This window comes from Haliotis asinina, chromosome 14 (genome assembly GCF_037392515.1).
Source record: "Haliotis asinina isolate JCU_RB_2024 chromosome 14, JCU_Hal_asi_v2, whole genome shotgun sequence".
NCBI lineage: Eukaryota > Metazoa > Mollusca > Gastropoda > Lepetellida > Haliotidae > Haliotis > Haliotis asinina.
In genome coordinates this window covers 5196217-5217974 of record NC_090293.1, presented here as the reverse complement: position 1 = coordinate 5217974, position 21758 = coordinate 5196217, and the positions used below count along the sequence as shown (strand labels likewise).

General features: G+C 39.6%; 1 protein-coding gene across 1 annotated transcript in view; it reads right to left on the bottom strand.

Annotated features, from left to right (window-relative positions):
- Positions 1-483: 483 nt before the first annotated feature.
- LOC137261297 (cytoskeleton-associated protein 5-like) overlaps positions 484-21758 on the bottom strand; it is a 52996-nt gene continuing 31721 nt past the window's right edge. The window contains exons 24-46 of the mRNA XM_067799020.1: positions 17233-17407; positions 16980-17093; positions 15905-16033; positions 15192-15386; positions 14711-14914; positions 14350-14454; positions 13913-14062; positions 13560-13763; positions 13218-13353; positions 12641-12834; positions 12343-12464; positions 11797-11970; positions 11281-11404; positions 10961-11140; positions 10636-10823; positions 9827-9902; positions 9256-9444; positions 8955-9095; positions 8722-8814; positions 8182-8323; positions 7376-7530; positions 6205-6267; positions 484-5334 (exon numbers count right to left, since the gene is read on the bottom strand). Of these exons, the coding sequence (XP_067655121.1) occupies positions 5188-5334; positions 6205-6267; positions 7376-7530; positions 8182-8323; positions 8722-8814; positions 8955-9095; positions 9256-9444; positions 9827-9902; positions 10636-10823; positions 10961-11140; positions 11281-11404; positions 11797-11970; positions 12343-12464; positions 12641-12834; positions 13218-13353; positions 13560-13763; positions 13913-14062; positions 14350-14454; positions 14711-14914; positions 15192-15386; positions 15905-16033; positions 16980-17093; positions 17233-17407 (3400 nt within the window). The 3' untranslated portion in view covers positions 484-5187. The remainder of the gene's footprint in view (positions 5335-6204; positions 6268-7375; positions 7531-8181; positions 8324-8721; positions 8815-8954; positions 9096-9255; positions 9445-9826; positions 9903-10635; positions 10824-10960; positions 11141-11280; positions 11405-11796; positions 11971-12342; positions 12465-12640; positions 12835-13217; positions 13354-13559; positions 13764-13912; positions 14063-14349; positions 14455-14710; positions 14915-15191; positions 15387-15904; positions 16034-16979; positions 17094-17232; positions 17408-21758) is intronic.

The window sequence follows — 21758 nt, the reverse complement described above, 5'->3', positions numbered from 1 at the left end:
AATTCTACCCACCCACCCCCCCAGCCAACTTCATACAGCAGACCTGTGAAGGTCCCAGAGTAGAATAGGCCTTCAGCAACCCATGCTTGCCATAAAAGGTGACTGTGCTTGTCGTAAGAGGCGACTAATGGGATTGGGTGGTCAGAAACATTGCTGACGTCCCCTGCCGTGATGTGGCAGGAAGATTACTGAAAGCGGCGTAATAATAAACTCACTCACATTTTGCTGCATTTCTCTCCGATTGCAAGCATCCAACTATAATAGTTAAAGGCGATTGTGTGCTTTATTAGACTTACATGTGTACATGACGGTAGAGCAAACTGTATTTCTTAAACACACTGACTTGGGTTTACAAGAACATGTACAGTTTTCATTCTCATTTGAAAGAACAGTAGGTGATGCTAAATGCTTATGGGTATGTTAGGAACCCTAAAGGGAACTCTGGCTGAGTTGTTCTCCACACACAAACAAACACATATCGCATAATTGTAGAAGTTGTTTATTTTATTCATGTGGCATTATTACAGATTTACACAAACTAGTGTGTGTGTGTGTGTGTGTGAGAAAGAAGATCAACAGTTAGGAGAGAGAAGAGAAAAAGATTCTGCTTTGCACATCAAAGTCATTCTCAGCAGCCAAACCTCTTCCTCTTATGCTTTTACTACTTGGCATTTCCAGCACACTGCAAGGTACAATACAAACATTACTTGCCTACACGGACCTGAGGGTGGAACTAGATAAACTTTGGGCATCTATCACACTGACCACTGAAATATACTCTTCTTCAAATGTTTCAATTCCTTTTAATTCATAATTTGGCCAAAACAATTTGATCCCTTACTTACATATTTTCATCAAATAGGTATTTATGAACATGAAATTACCAAATACAAGAAATCAGAAAATATATACACTACATGTACCACATGCAATGCACAGCAAGTTTGGTGGTGAAGTTTTGGTTCCATGTCTGTAAAGGAGGCTGTCCTTGACCTCAGATGAAGTCTCTGATGGAGAGAGGAGGGAGTAATATATGGTCAAATTGTCTTTGTTATTTTGGGGGAGAAATGGCTAAAAGTGACAGGCAGATCTTCTTGGAAAGTATTTTCCGTATGGAAATGCATCTCTGCATGTGTGTGAGCCAGGAAGACTGCAAGGCTTGCACCAACACTGTACTGTACATATATACACAACAGCTAGCCAGGATAAAATGGTTCTCAGCTAACTGTATAGAACAGGTAAAAGCTTGTAAAAAATAGCAGACTTTAGAGCACTTCAATAACATCAGAGATGCTTTGTAATTATCAACAAATGGAAAGTCACAGAGGAAGCCATGCTAGCACATTTACCACTACAAACATCATACCCTGTTTGCCACTTGACCGGTTCAACATTGGTGGGACACTGACGGAAAGGCAGAATTGAATCAGTTTGTCCACTGACTTCCTTTGGGCTGGTGATTCTAGGAAGGTCCTTAGCTATGAAATGTAGGGCCAAGATCCTGGGCTATACAGGGTTCAAAAGTGGCTTCTGACCAGAGCGCATAATATGCAGCAAACAATTATTGTGTCATGAGACACGTGACAACTCCACACTCAGCAGGGAACATGTACATTGCTCATCACTCTTGGTTAAATACCAGAATTACCTCCCCTTGCATAGGTGTCCACTCGGGACTGGTATTACTCTACTCCCAGTCTACAAGCTCAACAATTGATGCACTGACACTGATTTCATGTAACAAGGCAGACAGATAACCCAACAGTGATAGCCCAGATCCCAAATGAGAACGAGGCTAACCAAGTGAATTTGGTCAAATGCCATTTGTTACAAATACCTCACATTATACGGTCGAGGACTAGATGCCATAACTGTAACAAGATGGCTGCTTCCTTTGCCTTACATATTCCATTTGTGTAGAAGAGATTAGTGTTCAAGATGTGTCACCATGGCACTTTACGAACAGCATCAAGTAGTAGACTGCCAGCTCATATTTGATTATCTGGTGCAAGGGGAAGTAACTCTACTTTCCAATATAAGGAAACGAAGCATAACACATAGCCACACCCATACAACAACTGACAGTTTCTGTCAGAGAATACGAACAACACTGTACCTGTACCCATACATCATGAGTAAGTCATATTCAAAACATCCTAACATCACTAAACCTTCAAAATAACTTGACTCTTGTTAAAACGTTTATTAATTGTTCAAGCGAGGCAGTGTCAGTGTTTACTGTCGTGAAATATGCCTGGTCTAATAATGCTGATAAGATGGTGTCTAAATTCAACAAAAAACACCCTGTTTAGGTAAATGCCATGTCTCCATGGCAACTATATTTCTGTTAAATGACCACTCCCTAGTAGATACAACTTACAAGAACATCACAATATCAACAGTCTTGATACAAAGACTGAATTGGTCAATAAACTGTATATATACATATATAGATATACACGTATATAATTCTTCATCATTTGGATTCAGGGTTACTTGAGGAATGAATTGCCAAATAAAAGATAATCATTATAAATAAACATATGAAGCGTAAAAGGATTAGGACTGAGTATTGACATGTTTCCCTGCGCAAATTTTGCCATAACAGATGAAAAATGCCATTTGTAAATAAAGCAATGAACATGGTGATATGGACAACCACCACTGACAGTTTCACCAGACAGTTGTCGAACATCAACCTGTCTACATATTCACGTTAAACTGACCAATAAACACACAGATGAAACACACAAATAACACTCAATCCTTATGTTTAAACAGCCTGAGAAACTTCCAAGCAGTATGTCATTTCTCAGAATGTCTCATATGCTATTTACTAATGACACAGAAATGGTGTACTCTGCAAAGCATGTGTATTTGTTCAAGTTGAAAACAAAATGTGTACATCTTTACTTTCCGACAAGCTGAACCTCAATGATTTGTTGAATGTAATGAACACTAGAGACTGAGTCACTGTAGCTCACTACGATCATGATGCTGATGGTTATGATAAGGCTGAGATGATGCCAATGTACGTGAAAATGAAGATGGAAGAAAAAGACATTTCTAAGCATGTGATGAACTGAAGACATTTCTGGATAACACTTAAAACTGATATTAATGTGAAGACTCAGAGAAATGAACTGAGACCAGTTTCCCAAATCAATCACTGTACTAAGTTGAAACAAGTCATACGCTTACGACTTGGACTTTCAGTAGGGGCACTAACACCACTTTGTGAAACAGGACCCAGATGCTGATCTTAGTGTCACGACTGAAACAAATTAATGTTGCAGTGAGGGACTACTGTCTAAAAAAGACTTTTATGATCATTTTGTGTGATCAGATTGATCTGTTAAGTGAAAGGCTGAGTTAGCAAAGCTTAATTCCTGTTCAAAATACATGTGTGATGATGGTGAAAGTGAGCAGCAAGGGAAATATATTTAACACTTTAAGCACAGTATTGTTAAATGGTACTCTTCAGGCATTAGTGTACTTGTATGCTGTGGGCTGAACACCTCTTTTCCCTGTACAAACAGACAAAAATCTGCCACAAACAAGCAGCATACCCACTAGAACTGGGAGTTCAGTTATTAACACACCGACAGAAGAGTACACAGGTTGGAATATAATTTATACACATGCATGACAATGACATAATGAGCATGTTTGGATTCTCTCATAAATGCATAAACAATGTAATATTTCCTGTACAAGCATGTCAATCAAAGGTTGTAGTAAAAAAAAAAAAAATTGCCCGAGAATTCAGTTTCACAACTGGATTAGGAATATTGTAAAGTTATCAGGCCACCTAATGTACTTTATACATTGATTTAAAATGAAAACGTATAGGTAACTTTGGGAATACAATATTAGCCCAATATTTAGAGTGCATCTTTTCAAAATGGACTGTCCAACAGCAAGCAGATTGTCTTGAACCTGTAACGTTGGGACATAGTAGGACTTTGTCATATGTTAGTAACTGGATTAAAACACTGTGAGTAGTATTATTAATGGTGGTTTTGGGCCAGGTCAACATAAGATATGGCCCAAAACCACCATTAATAATACTAGTCTGTGATAGCTTGTCTTTCATGTAGATGTTATTGAACACTGGTATAAACACTCTACCAGGGAAGCATATATGAAACGACACATCCACGGTAAGCCATTACTGCATGCACACTATTGCTTTGATGTGTTCATTTCAAGTGTGAACTATGCTATTTTCATAAAGATTATTTTAAACTATACTACCGTGTATATTACCTATGTTGAACAGCTGGCACCTCATTATGTAATCCTTTGTTACTGGTAGGTATCAGCAATTGACCTCAATATCCATGTTGATGGCAACAGACATATTTCATAGACACAGGCTCATTTCATACAGCCTGTTTATGAAAATAACTCAATTATGGGCTTACATAACTTTTGACTAGTATGGACTGTCAAGATCCTTATCCAGTATCACCGTACAGATTCTGATAATACTTCTTTCCCCTAAGTACCAGTGTGCGAGATCTGAACAGTCCACATTGTGGACAGCAATACATGCTTGTCTTCATCAGACAAATGGTGATGGAAGCAGTGATGATGAAAGCAATGAACACAGATTATGTGACGAACATTCAACATGACCACCTGCGCTGGAAGCTGCATCTAACAACAATGTAACAACAATAGCACTCTATACTTCATTCAGTCAGATCAGTTTCCTGTTCTTGTATTCACACCAAGCAAGTTCAGCAAAGCATTCAGAAAACCTTTAACATCTGGATTTTGTATACCAGTACAAGCAGCTTTCTTGAAAAGCAGATTAGCCATTTAGGTTTTTCAAGAATTTCAATACGCCAGTGTGATGGGTAGGCTTCACAATGCATCTACAGCCACTATGACATGTTAATATTGAATTATAAATATGGTTATGGCAAATATACAGTTTGTAGATGGTTGCACAGACAGACTGGGACACACTGACGATGCTGGGCAACGTTGACTCTTTATCACAAAGTTGGTGAGTCCAATCTCTATTGAGACTACGACGAAGCAGGCACATAAATAAAGCAGAGAGTCCCACCAGCAGACGACACATTGATCTGAGTGTGGTCAAACAGCCCTCAGTGTTGTAGCCAGTTCTCCATATCTTGTCAAAAGAGGTCATTCCTGGGATTATCTTGAAGGATCTCAGCTTTTGTTCGCCAGTTTTTTTATTCTTTCAAGCCTCATTTTGAGATCAGACACATCCACAGAAACGGCAGGGTTGGCAGGCTGGGGAGGTTCAGGGTCAATGTTCTCTTGTTGTTTATCATCATCAAGGGATGTAGCTTCATCCTGAAAAAGCCAGTCATAAGTAAGTGAGTGAGTGAGTGAGTGTGATAGGTGGATAGACGGGTGAGACCAAGGGAGGGAGTCATCAGCTCCGACAGTATGGAGATCAATATGTGCCACCAATCCTTGAACCTCGAGAAAGCAGACCACAGTTTGCCACATGTCAGTTATTCTGGACCTGTCATCCCAATATTTACAAACTGACGATTGGGAACACGTCATGTACTGGACTGAAAGTCCAGAACAGTCCACAACACTGCAGCCACATCACTGGGTTTGACTGTAACTGACTGTGTGAGAAGTGAATGATTCATGGTGTCCAGAGACAGCAGTAGGAAGGTGTGGGTAGATACTATCTGTTACAGTGGACCTACCAACCACCTCTCTCAAAATTAGGGGACGCTGACTGATAAAAAGACACAATGCATTTGTTTGAATCATACTTATTAATCAAAACATGTTACAATAAGTTCAACAGCTTCTAAAATCCTATCTACAGTTAGATTAATCACAACTGGGACAAAATTAAACTTAAAATATCTACAGCATGCATTGATTTTAATGTAGAGGCTATGCACCATTCAACGATTTTTTCCCAATGAATCACTCACAAGATTAATATTACCAGTATAAGATACACCTGTGGGAAGCAAAAAATTTCTTTCCTTCTTTCAAAAATCAGATTACAAATCTGTGAGATCTGTTGCTTTTGACACCTTCGCTACATTTCCAGGCCCCTGAGCAAGCACATTTAGGACATGACAGATATGTTTGGTTTGACAAGTTTGATAACGCCATGAACTGTTACTTGCTGGAATACACAGGCCCACAAATCAATAGTTGTGCAAGTCTGCCCCTCAATACTCTACTTACCACATTTTCAGTGCTACCTAGGACGTCAATGTCGTCAGTGTTGCTAGGATCAGGATCTCCAGCCTGGTGACGGAGGAAACAACATAGAAAGCTTGTCATGCCACAACAGTCAACACAGTCTCTGCCCCCATTTGCCAGGCCCAGGGTAATAGAAGCACACCAAATGTTGCCACAAAATTAGAGTGCAGGTATCAACTTTGGCTGAACATGACAATTTCTGCTTATTCATAAATAGGTCTCTTTATCTTTGATTCTTGTTGTACTTGTTTCTTTTGTAATGTGAATAATTGAACAAAATTTCTTTGAAAGTTTGCTTTCCCTCGAAAATACTGGCGAGGTCTTCAAACAGACACTATGCCTGCTGAGCAATCAATATTTCCAAAGCCTATATCCAGTGCAACATATGTCATATTTGGGATTTCACTTTCTTATATCCAGTGTTTCACTGATCTGAGAGGGGACTATGCTGAGTTGATACTGCCTGGGTGGTTGAGTGATGCTGGCCGGCACAGACTGGGGAAGTACAACATTATTTGCAACACAGACTTAACAACTTGATAATGTGCCACCATGTTGATCTGGGCACATGTTGTTGCACATTCTTCTTCTTCGAATTTGTAACAAAAAAGACATCACTTGTTCAAATCTCTACAATTAATTCCATGCAAAACAAAGGACTCCTATCAAATATGACAAATTCAAATAAACAATGATAAGCAGATTTAACAAAAGTGTCCTCTAAAAATGTTTACTTGAAAAACTCTAATCTTAAAAAAACAACAAATGTTGAGCAAGCTTGTTACATACCACATTTAACTTGAATGGTATAGACTGAGACACAAAATAAGAACTAATCAATGTTATTATGAAGGTAATACAGGAGCCACAATACATGACTGAAAAGAGGACAATGCATCCATCATGCACACGCAGATGTAACTTTACACAGGAGAGAATGAATGTTCTTTTGTGCCATGGACAGTACAAATCTACCTGTATTCCTGGGCAGAGAGGGATGCAAAGGAGTCTCTTTCCGCACAGTGATCTCAGTATGTCTGTCAGTCACCCTCTCATGACACGACAGACTTATACTCATTGATCGTGTCACATGGTGTTGAGGAAAACCTGCAAGCGATGCAGCACAAAGACGTTTACTAGTTAGGTGTCTTACCTCCTTGTTGTGGTCAAGACCACACTTGACTCTGAGCATCTTCAGCCTCTCACGGAAATAGTTGGGATCCTCCTTCTCCTCGCCAGATCCACCACTTTGACCAGATGATGTCAGTGATGATGACGTTGATGTCAGAGGAATGTTGCCTGATTCACCTAACAGAAATATGAACATTACACGACATCCACAGGTATGGACACACTAATCCCATGTCCTGGGGCTCCATTCACGAAGCAGCCTTAACTATGGTTGACCTTAACATTCTTTAACAATGTACTAAGGTAACACCTTAAATCAACACCGTATAGTCTGTTTGCACTGCAAACAGACTATCGTGCAATATGAAAGAATGGGATTTAAGGTTAACCTTAGTTAAGTATGCTTTGTAAAACGACGCCCTGTACACTATCTGGGCACCCTTGTACAAAGCGATTTTAACGCGGAGGTGATCTTAACTACCATACCTTCATGTAGACTGTTGTAGTGCTATGGCTGCTTTGTACAACAGCACCCTGGTCCATGTAATTACACATAATGTCTACAGATGTGCATGGGAAGATAACAATTGTTGGATACACTTATAGCCAGTGAGTAGAACATGTATTCATGTTATACAACAGCAGATCTGCCTCATGTGGGAGAAGTCTGACAGGTCTGGCAGTTTACCATGTTTGGGAAAACAGACTTCATAATCCAAATGAACTGGACCAAAGGGACATATCTCAGTACAGTGGACACCACAACAACAAACTTCCTATCAGCTATGTCAGTATGTCATGTTGTGAGACCTTGACTGGTGACCTCACCTGATGTTCCCATCCTCTCCTCCTCTATTCCTCGCAGACCACGCTCGATGTAATTCTGGAAGAACTGGGAGGACTTCTTGAGGAAAGGTTCCAGGTCGGCATCTGGGTACTTCCTCTTGAAGTCATACAGGTCGTTCAGACCCTGGAGACACAGACATGCAAAGGTTATAGTGTTACAGGTGTGGCACCTTAACATACATTGACTGAGGGACTGATTGATTCATTTGTGGTTAATGCCTCCTGCATCATTCAGGAATCTAACACAAGGTAGGGGACACCAAAACAGGGCTTCCACACTGAACAGATGGAATCTGAGCACTGGACTCCGTCTAAACAAAAAGATGACATTTTGTAACCAGCAAAGGGTAAAAGAGTGTTCCATGAAATGACACCTTTCATGAGATATTTGGCAATACTGGAAATGAGGAAGAGGGCTAGGCAATGCCTTGGAAAAGCACCTGACATTATCTACATATCTAAGAAAGAGCACATCCATACCAATCACAATGTGTGTTACATTAATAATTATCCAAGACTTACCTCTTTAGTGTTTTCCTTGGCACCTATCTTTTTGAAAATCTCAGCCAACATGTCATGTGTTGTTTTGGAAAATCTTTTTGTTTTGGATGAACTCTGCCAAAGCAAGAAGATATTTTAAGAAAATAACCAAGCTCACAAAAACGTCACACAAAACCCAGATGTTCATTTTGGAAACTGAAAGCATCGATTAAGAGATTGTGTTTGTATTGTAAGATTGAGCTCTGTTTTCTTACCTTTGGTGTCTTCTCCCTGTTGTCATTCAGCTCATCATTTTTGGCATTTGTTGCAGCGACATCGTTCTTGAGAACCTTCTGCAGGTATGCCTCGACCTCTGAGTTTTCCGAACTCTCGATCAAGCCAGTGTGGTACAAAATCTGCAGAGACAGAACACTGTCACTCACTTCTAACAAACAATATGACAACAACATTCCTTATGTGCCCTATGAAAGAAGATTTGGGAACTAAACAAATCCCTGAAACCAGGTACAGACGAATAAATGACAATACCAAATCAAATATCCAATCTGAACTGACCTTATGACCTTTGAGCCTAGCAAGGGAATGTAAAATGGTTTTGATGGTCCTCAAGGGGAGATCACTCCCCTTGTCCTTCCAGGAACTGGAGGGAAATGCACGAAGGAAGAGATGGCAGTCCATGAGGATGCGGTCCACATTCACGTCGTTGATGATGTCTGGCAACATCCGGAGCATCTTCCACAAACACTGAAAAATACCAACATGGAATGTAAATGAAATACAAAATATCTGCAGTGGAGTAAAGCATGTTGTGTTTGATCTTTTCTCAATCCTATATTGACACAGATCTGGGATTGGAAAATCTCATGGCAAACTAAAGGCAAGCAACTCTGTGGTGCCTTAGACCACAGAACCATCCATGACCACCATCACATTATTAGTCTCTCTTGAAGTTTTGTCCTGTTAATTACCGATCAGTTTTGCCTTATTTTTCATCTTACATTCTGAAGAGTTCTTTGGGCAGTTCTGAAGTATTCCAGTACTCATGTGGCCCAGGGAATCACAACCTGTCTTCACTGTGGTGTATAAATGCTAATGTTGACAGTATACATGGACAAGAGATACCTACCTTCATGATGAGGTCAAGGAACTTGCTGGTACAGGTCTCACTGGCCACACAGTCTTGTAGGAGTCGAATCAGGGCACTGGAACAAGCCACAACAATCTTAGTGGATGAAGCCCACAACATGATCCAGCATAGGCTGGGTGCCACCATGCCAGGGACTGCTTGTCAAGTCAGATGTCTAATGATAAAGATAACTAAATAGGCAGTGTAATGTTTCAGGAGATATCATCATACATGATATCACTAGTGAATAAGTGCTTATTATATTGTCAATCTTTTATTTTCTCTTTTCTTTGTGAAGGACCATATTTTATGGACCATAGTGAGTGAGTGAGCATGGTTTTAGCAATGTTCCAGCAATATCATGGCAGGGGACAGCAGAAATGGGTTTCACAGCCTAACCTGGGTCCTGGGATATGAGCAAACACTTAAACCACTAGGCTACCCCACTACTCCTCATTTATTTGAACCATGCAAAAGATTCAAATGAAAACATAATAGGGTATGAACAGACAGATAATCACTATTATCACATACTGTAATATAAAAAATGTCTACAATAACACTGTGACACATCGTGGAAGCTCGTGTCTGTGTGCATGCATCTTGTAAATATTGTGTATAGTAATATTCCAGCAATACGACAGCAACCAGCAGACAATCCAAATATTGAAAACACTGACCCACACCTGCTGTCTGCAGTGTCAGATGGCAGCCTGTACCACTAGATCACGTTGTTGGGGACAAACTTGAACCCTCAGTCCCATGGGTTCAGTTACCAATATGTTTAATAACAAATGTAAGTTACACACCCTGTGATATTGGTGTGGTCAGTCTTCTCCACGATCTTGACGACAGTGACGTTGACGGAGCGGACAACCTGGGGCCCCTCTTCCAGCTCCATCAGCCGACTGTCCAGCAGGATGGTGATCAGTGAGTTGACCACATCCTTCAGGATATCCTTGCCAGCCTTCTTAGCCAGACGCTGGGTCTGTAGGATCTGGAGAGAAGAGCCAGCAATACTATTTATTTTGTTTTCTTTATATTTTGTTTGGCTTCTTGTGAGGAGGCTAGTAGGAAGGAGAAGACAGTCATGCTAGATGTTTTAGGTTTGTCATGAAGCTATTCAATACTCACTGCTAGTAGTGTTCCCAGCAGACACCGGTAAAGTCTGACCACGTCGTCTTTCGGGGTGTCCTCATCCCCCATGTGGGTGGAGTACACCATCTTGAACTGCATAGACAGTGTCAACAGCAGCTGGTCCACGTGACCAGCCATGATCTCTGCCCTCTCCTCATCCTTCAAAACCTCATCAACCTGGAAATTTATTAGGTAAACAAAATGATTTGCTTAAATGGAGGATTGGTTTAGTAAATCAAAGAAAAATCAACCTATGGTTTTAGCCACACAGGTACCCCACTGCCCCTCCCGACAGTAATACTGTGTTACTTGAGTACCTGGACTAGGGCTTGTATACAGGTCGTGATGTCAGGACTAGTGATCTGTGATATGACAAAGCCGATAGTTGCAGCAGCATCATTGGAGTTGAGGAGCTTCATTGAAGGAGATGGGGGCCGGGCTCTGTGAGAAACAAACATATTATTCGAGCTGTTTTCTCACAGGACAAGTTTGTAAATAATGCTGATTTATATCAACGTTCTACACAAGTCAATCATTTGTACAATTATCATGTAGCTCCTAATAAATAATCTGAAAACATCCCTTTCATTGCTTATCTAAAGCATTACACACACTATTTTTGAGAATGTCAGTATTTAACAGAAATTATTTCAAGATGTTTGAAGACGTAAGAAATTCCAAAAATGCATCTGATCAATTATTGGTAACCAAATACTTAATTTTACATAACTGATTTATCTTACTTTCCAAATCCATCAAGAACAAAAGGAAAAAAAAGTCAAAACTTGAGTTCTGATGCATGCCTATGAAGATAATTGTATACAGGCTCTCACTTAATCTTGGGTAGTTTGACTGGCTCATAGATGTCATCTAGATCATGTTGAATCAGCTGCGGCATGTCATAGGAATTGGCTGGCTCTGTGTCAATGTCCAGCGCAAACTCGCGCTTCACAGAATTTGAGGACGATGATTTCTGCATTGCAGACTGGGCTCGAGGAATATTTGGTCTGGGAAAAGAAATGACAAAAAACACAATGAAAAATGCAAAAAAAGTTACATCTGACATGAAAGAATACTGGGGAACACAAAAGAAATAACAGCTTTGTCAAGTAGCCTAAAAACTAAATCAAATCTCGACAAGGAAATCTGAGGTTGATGGCAGGACTTTACATGCTTGATAATACAGCACTCAGCAACATTTTGGTTGAATTCCAAATCCGATGGAAGATATCACTGGCAATGAAGGCCTGTCAGGGTATGATGACATGAAACTGATCACTTAATCTCTGCCATAAATTACCAGCATGACTTACAAACCAGTATGTGGTCGTTAACTACACAGACGGTGCTTGCACACAACGAGTACCACTTCTACTCACTGGGACATAGTCTTTTGCGACAGTGGAGCTGTCTTTGGCCTTTCTTCCTGTTTGGGGGGAGGTTTTGTCTTTGCTGATCTCTTGATTCTCTCCTCCAGTAGACTTTGATCCTTCTCTGCCAACTACAACAGAACTCCACATTTTCATGTCTCTCAATGATGATGCTTACACTTATTTGCATAAATTCTATCCTTCCCCAAACACCCAACTAAACATAAAGACATGTATCCCGTACACAGATGAAGAATTCTGTACAGATAGTCATCCCTATTCTACTGTTCCATCTCTCAGTACTCACATGCCCTATGTACTTATAGATGCCTTCACCCAGGATGGTGTGTGCTGTCACAACTGTGTTCAGGGCTGCGTTCCTCACAGACGTGTCCCGATCACTGATCTGCCCGGCGATGATCTTGAGGGCGTGTGCAGGTGATGGCTGGCATATGGTGATACCGTACGACTCGATGAGGCTGCCAAGCTCCTCTAGACACTCTGTACAGACATGCAGTATGTTACATGGACAGATCTGTATCAGTATTCAAACAGAATCTAGCTATCTCATCGTCTGTAACCTCCTTGAAGTCAGATAGTCAGTCTGTATGGACATCACAGCATCACTGTTCAATGCAATGTTGAATTGATCTGAACCAGGATATATTACACTGGCCTTGGCACAAAATACACATCCTAATAGTGAAAGTCTTGAAGTACATGTGTACCTTGATTATGAAGACAAGTTTCCCTGTATTGGAAGCTGTTGGAAATGTTTGACTGGCAGTTTCCTCTAATGCAATAAAAATACACATATTTTGTTTAACATAAATGTAACCAAATTTAGCAGTTCCAGTATACTAAAGAATCAAACTAGTACACACCTGCTCTCTGTTTTGAGTTCTTTGACTTGAGACCTTCAATTAGATGTGAGAACATCTTACTGGCCGGGTAGACCTTGCAGATGAGCTTGAAGATTTTCCGCACTTCACGACGTACATTGTCTTTAGATTCACCCACCTGTAATACCAGGCATACACTTCACCATTCATCATTTGAGAGCAACTGTCATAATTATGTAATGGTACCTACTTATTAGTTTGAAATAGTAACAGGCACTTCTGAAGGTCTAACTTGTCTTTTGTAAAATTATGTTGAGGACCATATGACAACCTAATTTGAGGACAATTTAAGGTACGAAAGTGTGGGACAGCATGACAACCTACCTTGAGGACAAGGTAAGGTATGAAAGAAATGGCCTCGATATCAGCCAGGTGGTAGTCTGAGTCAGCCAGCATGGAGAACAACTTCTCGAGGAACTCAAGGGCCTTGTTCAGCATACTAGGGTTGGTGTCATAGAACCTCAGGGTAATCCACTTGAGGATCAGGTCCAGGTTGCCAACAATCTCCTCTGTGTGTGTATCGATGCACTGGAAACAGGAAACATCCATGAAAATTTGGACCATCTCTACATCTGTGATGGTTGTTTTATTACACAAAATGCAAACACACTAAAGATTGTTCCATCTCAGAAGGTGTGTTCAGAGATTGTAAAACCACCCCATATGAGCGGACATACTTTGATGAACACTTGAATGGCCTTTATGTGGAACTTGAAGTCGTTATGGAACAGCTGGTCCATAGTGCTCTTGCTGAAGTTCTTCTCCATTTGTGTTCGCAGCTGCTCTACATACTCCCCACGCACTTCCAAGAAGTTCCACTTCAGCACCTGATGAACGTAGGGAACTCTATTCAACATTGCTTCAAACAGTATTTCAGTTATCATGAGACATCTATAAGTATGACAAAGGTTCAAGATATGAAGTAATTATTAGTAGGAAAGTGATTTGAGTAGTTTACCATGCAGTATATTTTCCAGTTTTGATACTTCAAATGCACTCATTTTTTCATATATTTCGGGCTCTTTTCCTAAATTTCTTAAAGCATTGCACTTCTGTGCTACTTTTTGGACCCCTGAACCCTGAATGGAGAATGAACACACAGGTAGTGTCAGACCTTCATGTTTTTCTCATCCTTGAATCTCTGCTCCTTGGGGACTGTGAGAGTGATGGGAGGACCAGTGTCCTCTTCCTCCTTCTTCTTCGACGAAGTGGCAGGTGGCTGGAAAAGGAGGAAGACCTTCTTCAGGACCACAATAACATATAACAGTCAAGGATTTTCTATAACTCCAGCAAGTTTCAGTACAAACGAAGAGAAATATGCTAGGGCATATGTTATGCATGGTAACAGCAAATGATTGGGAAGGTGAAAACATACAATCAGTGATTTGACCAAGCTAGACTAGAAGTCAAGGCTGTAAGGGAGACAAGTCTACAAGGAAGCATTTTTAAGTATGTTGTGTCACTAATTATCTCACCTTGGCACCCTTACCCTTCACCACTTTCGACTTGGGCTCAGCCTTTGGTGGTTTAGGTGACTCCTCTGGTTCATCAAACCGAGATGACACTGAAGGGGGTGGAGCTGATGCAGGAGCACTTGCCTTCTTCCCTTTAGGTGCCTTAGCAGGGAGATTCGCTCGAGCAGCCTCGATGATCTTCACGATCTGATCCTTGGATGCAGGCTGAAGGAAATAGAAGATGCAAGACACATTATTACTGAAAGGAAGGCCTGTAAAGGATCGAACACTGATCTTCACTAGGATATTAATCATGATGCTACCACATCACAACTGAAAAACAATCATGAGTTAACTGAAAAATCATCCACAATATATTAGAGCACACACTCCACATAAGCATGGAATAACATGAATCCCAGACACATTCTGTATATGTGACCGTGGTTAATACCTGGATTTACTCAATACTATCAACTTGTCTCAAACCTGAGAAACTTACCTTCAATTTTGAGGTAGCTTTAAAGAATGAGTCATATCCTGTATGAATCATGAAGGGGACTAGAGATTCCTGGGCTTTCTTGCGGACATCAGCATTCCGGTCTTCTAGACAGGCAAGGACAACGGGTACACACATTTTCAGCTCTGTGGGCAGGACGCGGTGAGTTGGAAGCTTCTCAACTAGCCAATTCAACAGCTGGAAATGAAGAAACAGTGTTTAACAAATGAAATACACAAAAACAGTGTTCAACTACGGCATGATCACATGGATATGGGTGTGTACATTTGTGAAATAAATTAGACATAATATGGTAAATATTAGTAAATAAAGTAGTTCTTCATCCATGTATCTTACCCTTGTATTATAAAATAATATCCTTCTCCAAGTAAATGACATAAAATACTTCCATTAATTGGAGAAGTGTAAGAATACAATCCCTAAGCTAACTGCCTTATTTATTATATGGCACCCAAAGACTCCCAAGCTTTTGTCTTTAGTGAATAGTCTCTTGATCAAAACCACATTTCATAACTGAATACTAAGCATGCTTACGAAAAGTTTATTGAAATTAGCTTAATTATCAAACTTGTAAATGCATTAATAAGACGAATCTTTTTTTTTTGTGTTAAACAAAAGCAGGTGCACAAATACAAGTAACCCTGTGGTATTTGACAGAGAGAAATGTCTGATAGTTGAAATGGTACGTATCTGACCTCTGTTCTCAGATTTGGGTTTTCAGTCTTCAGTCCATCATATATGGCCTCACTCTCCACCAGGGGAGTCAGGGTGCATTGTTCCACCCATGCATTCAGGGCGTTCACTGTAGCTGCCCGGACCTGTGGCTGCAAGGGAGAGAGAGTACATACTAGTGAAAGGATCATGTGTTTTGTACACAATCAGTAATATTCCAAAACCCAGATCAGACATAAATAATCTCATAATCTGTGTAAGATCAACAAGTCATGAACTAAAGAACATGAAACCACAAGAAGTAAGCATGATTGTGGTTGATGCACAATGGCATGCAATCAGCCAATTCACTGAGTCTAACTAAATCCCATTCCTAGACATCCTCAACTATCCTCATCCCTGTCTCCATCAATCATCAATGGTATCACACAAAATTATTCTTGCACTTATAGGGCAATTCGATTGGATGGCTCACACTGGGAATGCAGTATATAAATGGAGCTAGGTCATTTAACATAGGAGGCTCAGGTCTTCATACATAGAAATGATTTGGTTAGGGCAAGGTTAAACAGGCTGAATGTCACACTCTACCCAGTCTTGTATACAAGTACATGTGTGTACTTATGCTATTCACATAGTGGTATCTGAGTGTTACTATCCCACATTTTTACATAAATACCCCACTAAGACACCATATAAGGACTTGAGGCTGACTAGTCTATAATGCAAGCTGCCAGGCAGGTTATTAAGAACCGTCTTGCAACATCTTCAGGGATGAGGGTCTGGGGATAAATCATTAGACTCCTGAGCAGATGCTCTATTCACAAGATTATTCATGTGGTTGCAGGCAGGGAGTGAGTTTGGTTTTACGCCACTTTCAGCAACATTCCCACAATATCATGGCAGTGGATACCAGAAATGGGATTCACACACTGTACCCATGTGGGGAATCAAACCTGGGTTTAGGCTACCTGGAGGTGGTTGTATAAAACCTGGGTTGTCCACATGAAGACAGAACACAACCACACGGTTCTCCACCATACTGAGCTAATCGCACCTTGACATCATGTTGAATCACTGTGTAAAAGTGTGGTTTACCTTTCCATCAGCCATACAACTGATGAGTCCAGGTCCGATGGTCTTGATGTGATGCTTGCAGTGAGGTCCCATTGCTGTTGCCAGGGTCAGACAGATCCCAATAGTGTTATTCACCTGTAATGTAACCATACATCCAAATAATCAAATAAATGTCAAGATAGACAAAACTATTTCTAGAAAAGCAAAGGTTACAAGGTATCTCATGAGCTCTGTTGTACAAGACAGTGACAATGGAGAGGTGACATGAGCTTACCAAAATCTTGTTTGCATCACCAAGTCTCGTCTTCAGTGCAGTGGCCAGTTCTCCGATGTTTGAGGTGATAAACTTGGCCTCATTCAATATGGCGACAACCTTCTGTAGAGCTTCAGCTCGAACCTTCCAGTTCTTGTCTGCCATCTCTGCCAGTAGCTCCTCGGTGATCTTTTCTCTGACACAAGCACAAGACATTGGTCATCATCAAGGAAATATGGAAGACAATCACAAGGTACAAAACAAGGCATTAACTGAATGGACAAGGCAGTTTACTGATGGTGATTCATCAATATGCTTCCCATGGTTGTTTGTGGTCCTGAAGAGTGAGTGAGTGAGGTTAGTTTTATGCTGCACTCAGCAATATTCCAGCTGTACGGTAGCAGTCTGTAAATACAATTCAATTCTTTATTCTCAAAAACCACTTTGGTGGTACAAGAGCATATAATCTAAACATATATACAAATACAAAATCAGCTCAGATCCAAAAGGCAGGAAAACAACATGTTAACATCTTCTTCTGACAAGGGATGATAGTTTTACGATATATTTTGATAGGTTCACTATATCTTGCGATAATATTTTCGTAAACTTTATTTGATTAGGAAAAATGATTAGATGGGTGGGTAGACATTGCTTCCTCAAAGTATCTAATGCTTTACAATGGAAAATATAATGGTACTCGTCCGCAATGTTTTTAGAAGTGCATAGCTGGCCCGTTCTCTCGTGCCTTGGAATATTACACCAGCGGCCCGTCTCAGTAGGTAAAATATGGTTACATGTTCTAAATCTCAACAGTGGCAATGAAATACGTTTTGGGAGGAAGAGATATTCATCAAAATTAGGGAACGACTTTAGATGTTTATAGTAAATTCCCTTGGGGCTAGAAATAATGTCATTGTGCCAGTTTTGGATAAACTGATCCTTAAGAATATATTCAGGTTTTGAGACCAGCCACTGGGTTGTGCAAGTTGATGGATTTTCAGAAACATAAGAGAGTTCAGTAGTGTCTAATATATTTTTAACATGCTGTAGCCAGGGATTATATTTTTTATTTGTTGTTCTTTGGAATGATAGGTAATTGTAAATTAAGTTGGTAAGCTTGAAACACTTCCTTGCTAAGTTAACTTGTGCCAAACGTTTAGTAACCGTTTATATATCCTAATTCTAATAGGGAATCTTCCTAGTTCCTCATACAGCATGAAACGACGGGTTGAGCTTCTTAATCCTGTAATGAGTCCTAAGAATTTTAAATGAATTTTCTCTAAAATTTCAATGCTTTCGAAAGACCACACTTCAGCACCGTAGGTTAAGATAGGTGTTACCACTGAGTCAAATGCTGACAATAAGCAAGTCTAACTTTCTAAACTAAATTATACATTGCTTTCGAGGCACTATTACTTACAGTTTTGATACTCGAAACGAGTTGTCTGTTTCTATGGAGTGTCATACCAAGGTAGGTATAACTATCAACTATTTCAAGTAACCACCCAAATGGAATATATTTTTTGTGCTTTTTCATGGTCCTCCTCCAAATATTACTATTTTAGTTTTGCGTATATTCACTTTTAGCTTCCATGAATCACAGTACTTCTTAAATGACTTCAAAGAGTCTTGTAGTCCCTTTGGCGATTCATCAAATATTATAGTAATCTCTTTACAAATATCACCAAATTTTCATCTTCAATATAATTTGGATTTACACCATTACAGTCTGAATGAAGTAAATGAGATTCAATATCATTTATGAAAATGGAGAATAAAACTGGTGACAGGTTTTCTCCTTGTCTGAGTGTGTGTGTGAGTTAAAATTTAATGTCACATCAGCAATATTTCAGCCATATCGTGACGGGAACGGAACATTAAAATGGAATATATGAGTATTATAAAATTCAGTCGACGAAGGACAGTAAAACAACTAGAACATCACAGAAATGAATGTAAAACTAGTAGCTATGCCTAAAACAATTTATCTATAGAGGACAATACAATATAAAACCGGGCTATAGATTGCCAACAACTGAAGGTAGATCACCATACTAGGGACCATGGGGACTTACAGTACTTTTGCTACCTGCATGGACCCTAGCTGGATTTACATCATCCCCTCAGCCGTCAGCAATTTCGGAAATCTAGCCATACAATAAAAATACACTTATACTACCATTAAAAACGTGGAAATTTAGAATTTACTTTGTATGTTTGTGGACTTACGTACCCTCTCAGGAGGACAATAATTTTACAATACTTCAACCCCCTTTGAGGGAACAGCCACCAACAATTCAAGTTACTAATTCAAACTACCAGTCATTAAAATACATCTATTTACAGAAACATATTATTCAAAATTCAACCAAAAAATCAATTTCTTTTAAAAAAACTATAATTAAATGAGAATTAACGCTGGTAAAAAGATCCTTAATTGTTTTAACTGTAAAATACTTATCCCTTGTGATGGAGAATTCAACACAGTCAAGCAGAATATGCTTGACCGTGACTCTCTCATCACAAGGGATACAAAATGGAGGATCTTCACCTTTTAACAGGTACGCATGAGTGTATCTAGTGTGGCCAACACGACATCGTCGCAAAATAACCTCTTCAAATCTGGACTGACAACCCAAGTGGGTATAACCAATGTAAGGTTTTGTCTCATGTAATTTATTGATACCCACTTGGGTGTCCCACTTCTTTTGCATCAGATCACGGATATAAGATCTAATGGTGGCTTTGTAATCACTATAAGGAATAAGAAGTGGTGTCACAGATTTGTTGAGTGCTGCCTTAGCAGCAAGGTCAGCCAATGTGTTACTAGAGATCCCTACATGGCTGGGTAACCAACAGAACACGATGCCATATTGGCCAGTAGCAAGATCATTATACAATTCAATAATTTCTATTAAAAGTGGATGTTTGCAAGAAATATTTTTAATAGCCTGAAGGCAAGAAAGAGAATCGGAATAGATTATATATTGTTTACGTTTCGGGTGTCTTTGAATATATTTGAGAGCTGTTAATATGGCGTTAGCTTCAGCTGTAAAAATAGAACTATTATCTGGTAATCTAGAAGATATTGTTCTGGATCCAATGACAGTGGCACAAGCCACTGCGCCACCGTCCTTGGACCCATCTGTAAATAAGGGTTTGTAATTGCTATATTTATGCTTTAATTGATGATATTCTTGTTTATATTGTAAGTCATTTGTTTCTGATTTTTTAAAAAATGTTAATGTTAGGTCAACTTGTGGCCTAACCAACTGCCAAGGAGGAGAAGAAAGAAGACGGGAAGGCGATATACTTTCCAGCTCAATACCGGCAGAAGAAATAAATGGTTTAATTCTGTGCCCAAGAGGTGGAACAAGAGAAGACTTTTTGTTATACAAATCCTCATAAAGGGGATTGAACACACAGTTATAGGCAGGGTTAGATTCATTAGAATATAATTTAGTAATGTATTGTAAAGACAATTTTATACGACGTTGAGTAAGAGATGGTTCATCGGCCTCAACGTAGAGACTATCAATAGGTGAAGTTCTGAAAGACCCAAGGCAAAGTCTTAAGCCTTGATGGTGGACAGAATCAAGAAGTTTAAGGTTGCTGTTGCAGGCTCCACCTGAGTTTCGAACGTATGAGTGATCGATACAGGTGTAAGAGGGTTGCTTGATCCCCTCCCCACTTTGAGTTGGAAACAACTTTCAACAAGTCAAGAGCCTTCAAGCATTTAGTTTTAAGGGACTTGATATGAGGCAGAAATGTTAAATGGGAGTCAAAGATTAGGCCCAAGAACTTGGCCTCCTTTACAACTTTGATGGGAGTGCCATCTAGAGATAGTTCAGGGTCCTTATGTGGTTTATATTTTCTGCAAAAATGTATACAGTTATTTCTGGATTTAGAAAATTTAAAGCCGTTTTCAAGACACCATTTATTTATTTTGTTTAAACACAACTGCAGTTGTCGTTCAATAGTATGCATATTTTTCCCACGACAAGAAATATTAAAATCATCCACAAATAACGATCCATCAATTGAATCGTTTAAAACTTTTGATAAACTGTTTATCTTTATGCTAAAAAGTGTGACAGACAAAATACTGCCTTGTGGAACACCCTGATCCTGATTGTAATGATCAGACAGGGTAGAACCCACTCAAACTTGAAACTGTCTGTCCTTTAAAAAATTTGCTATAAATTGAGGTAAACGACCTCGCAAGCCGTAGTCATGTAGGTCTCTTAAAATATCATATTTCCAGGTTGTGTCATATGCTTTTTCTAGATCAAAAAAGATAGAGACAGCATGTTGTTTATTAATTAGTGCATTTTTAACAAATGATTCTAAACGCACTAAGTGATCGACAGTACTTCTGTTTTTACGGAAACCACACTGTATATCAGTTATAAGGTTATTTGTTTCCAAGTACCAAACTAGTCGATTGTTTATCATGCGTTCCATGGTCTTGCAAACACAGCTAGTTAATGAAATCGGACGATAATTGGATGGATCCGTATGATCACGTCCAGGTTTAGGTATGG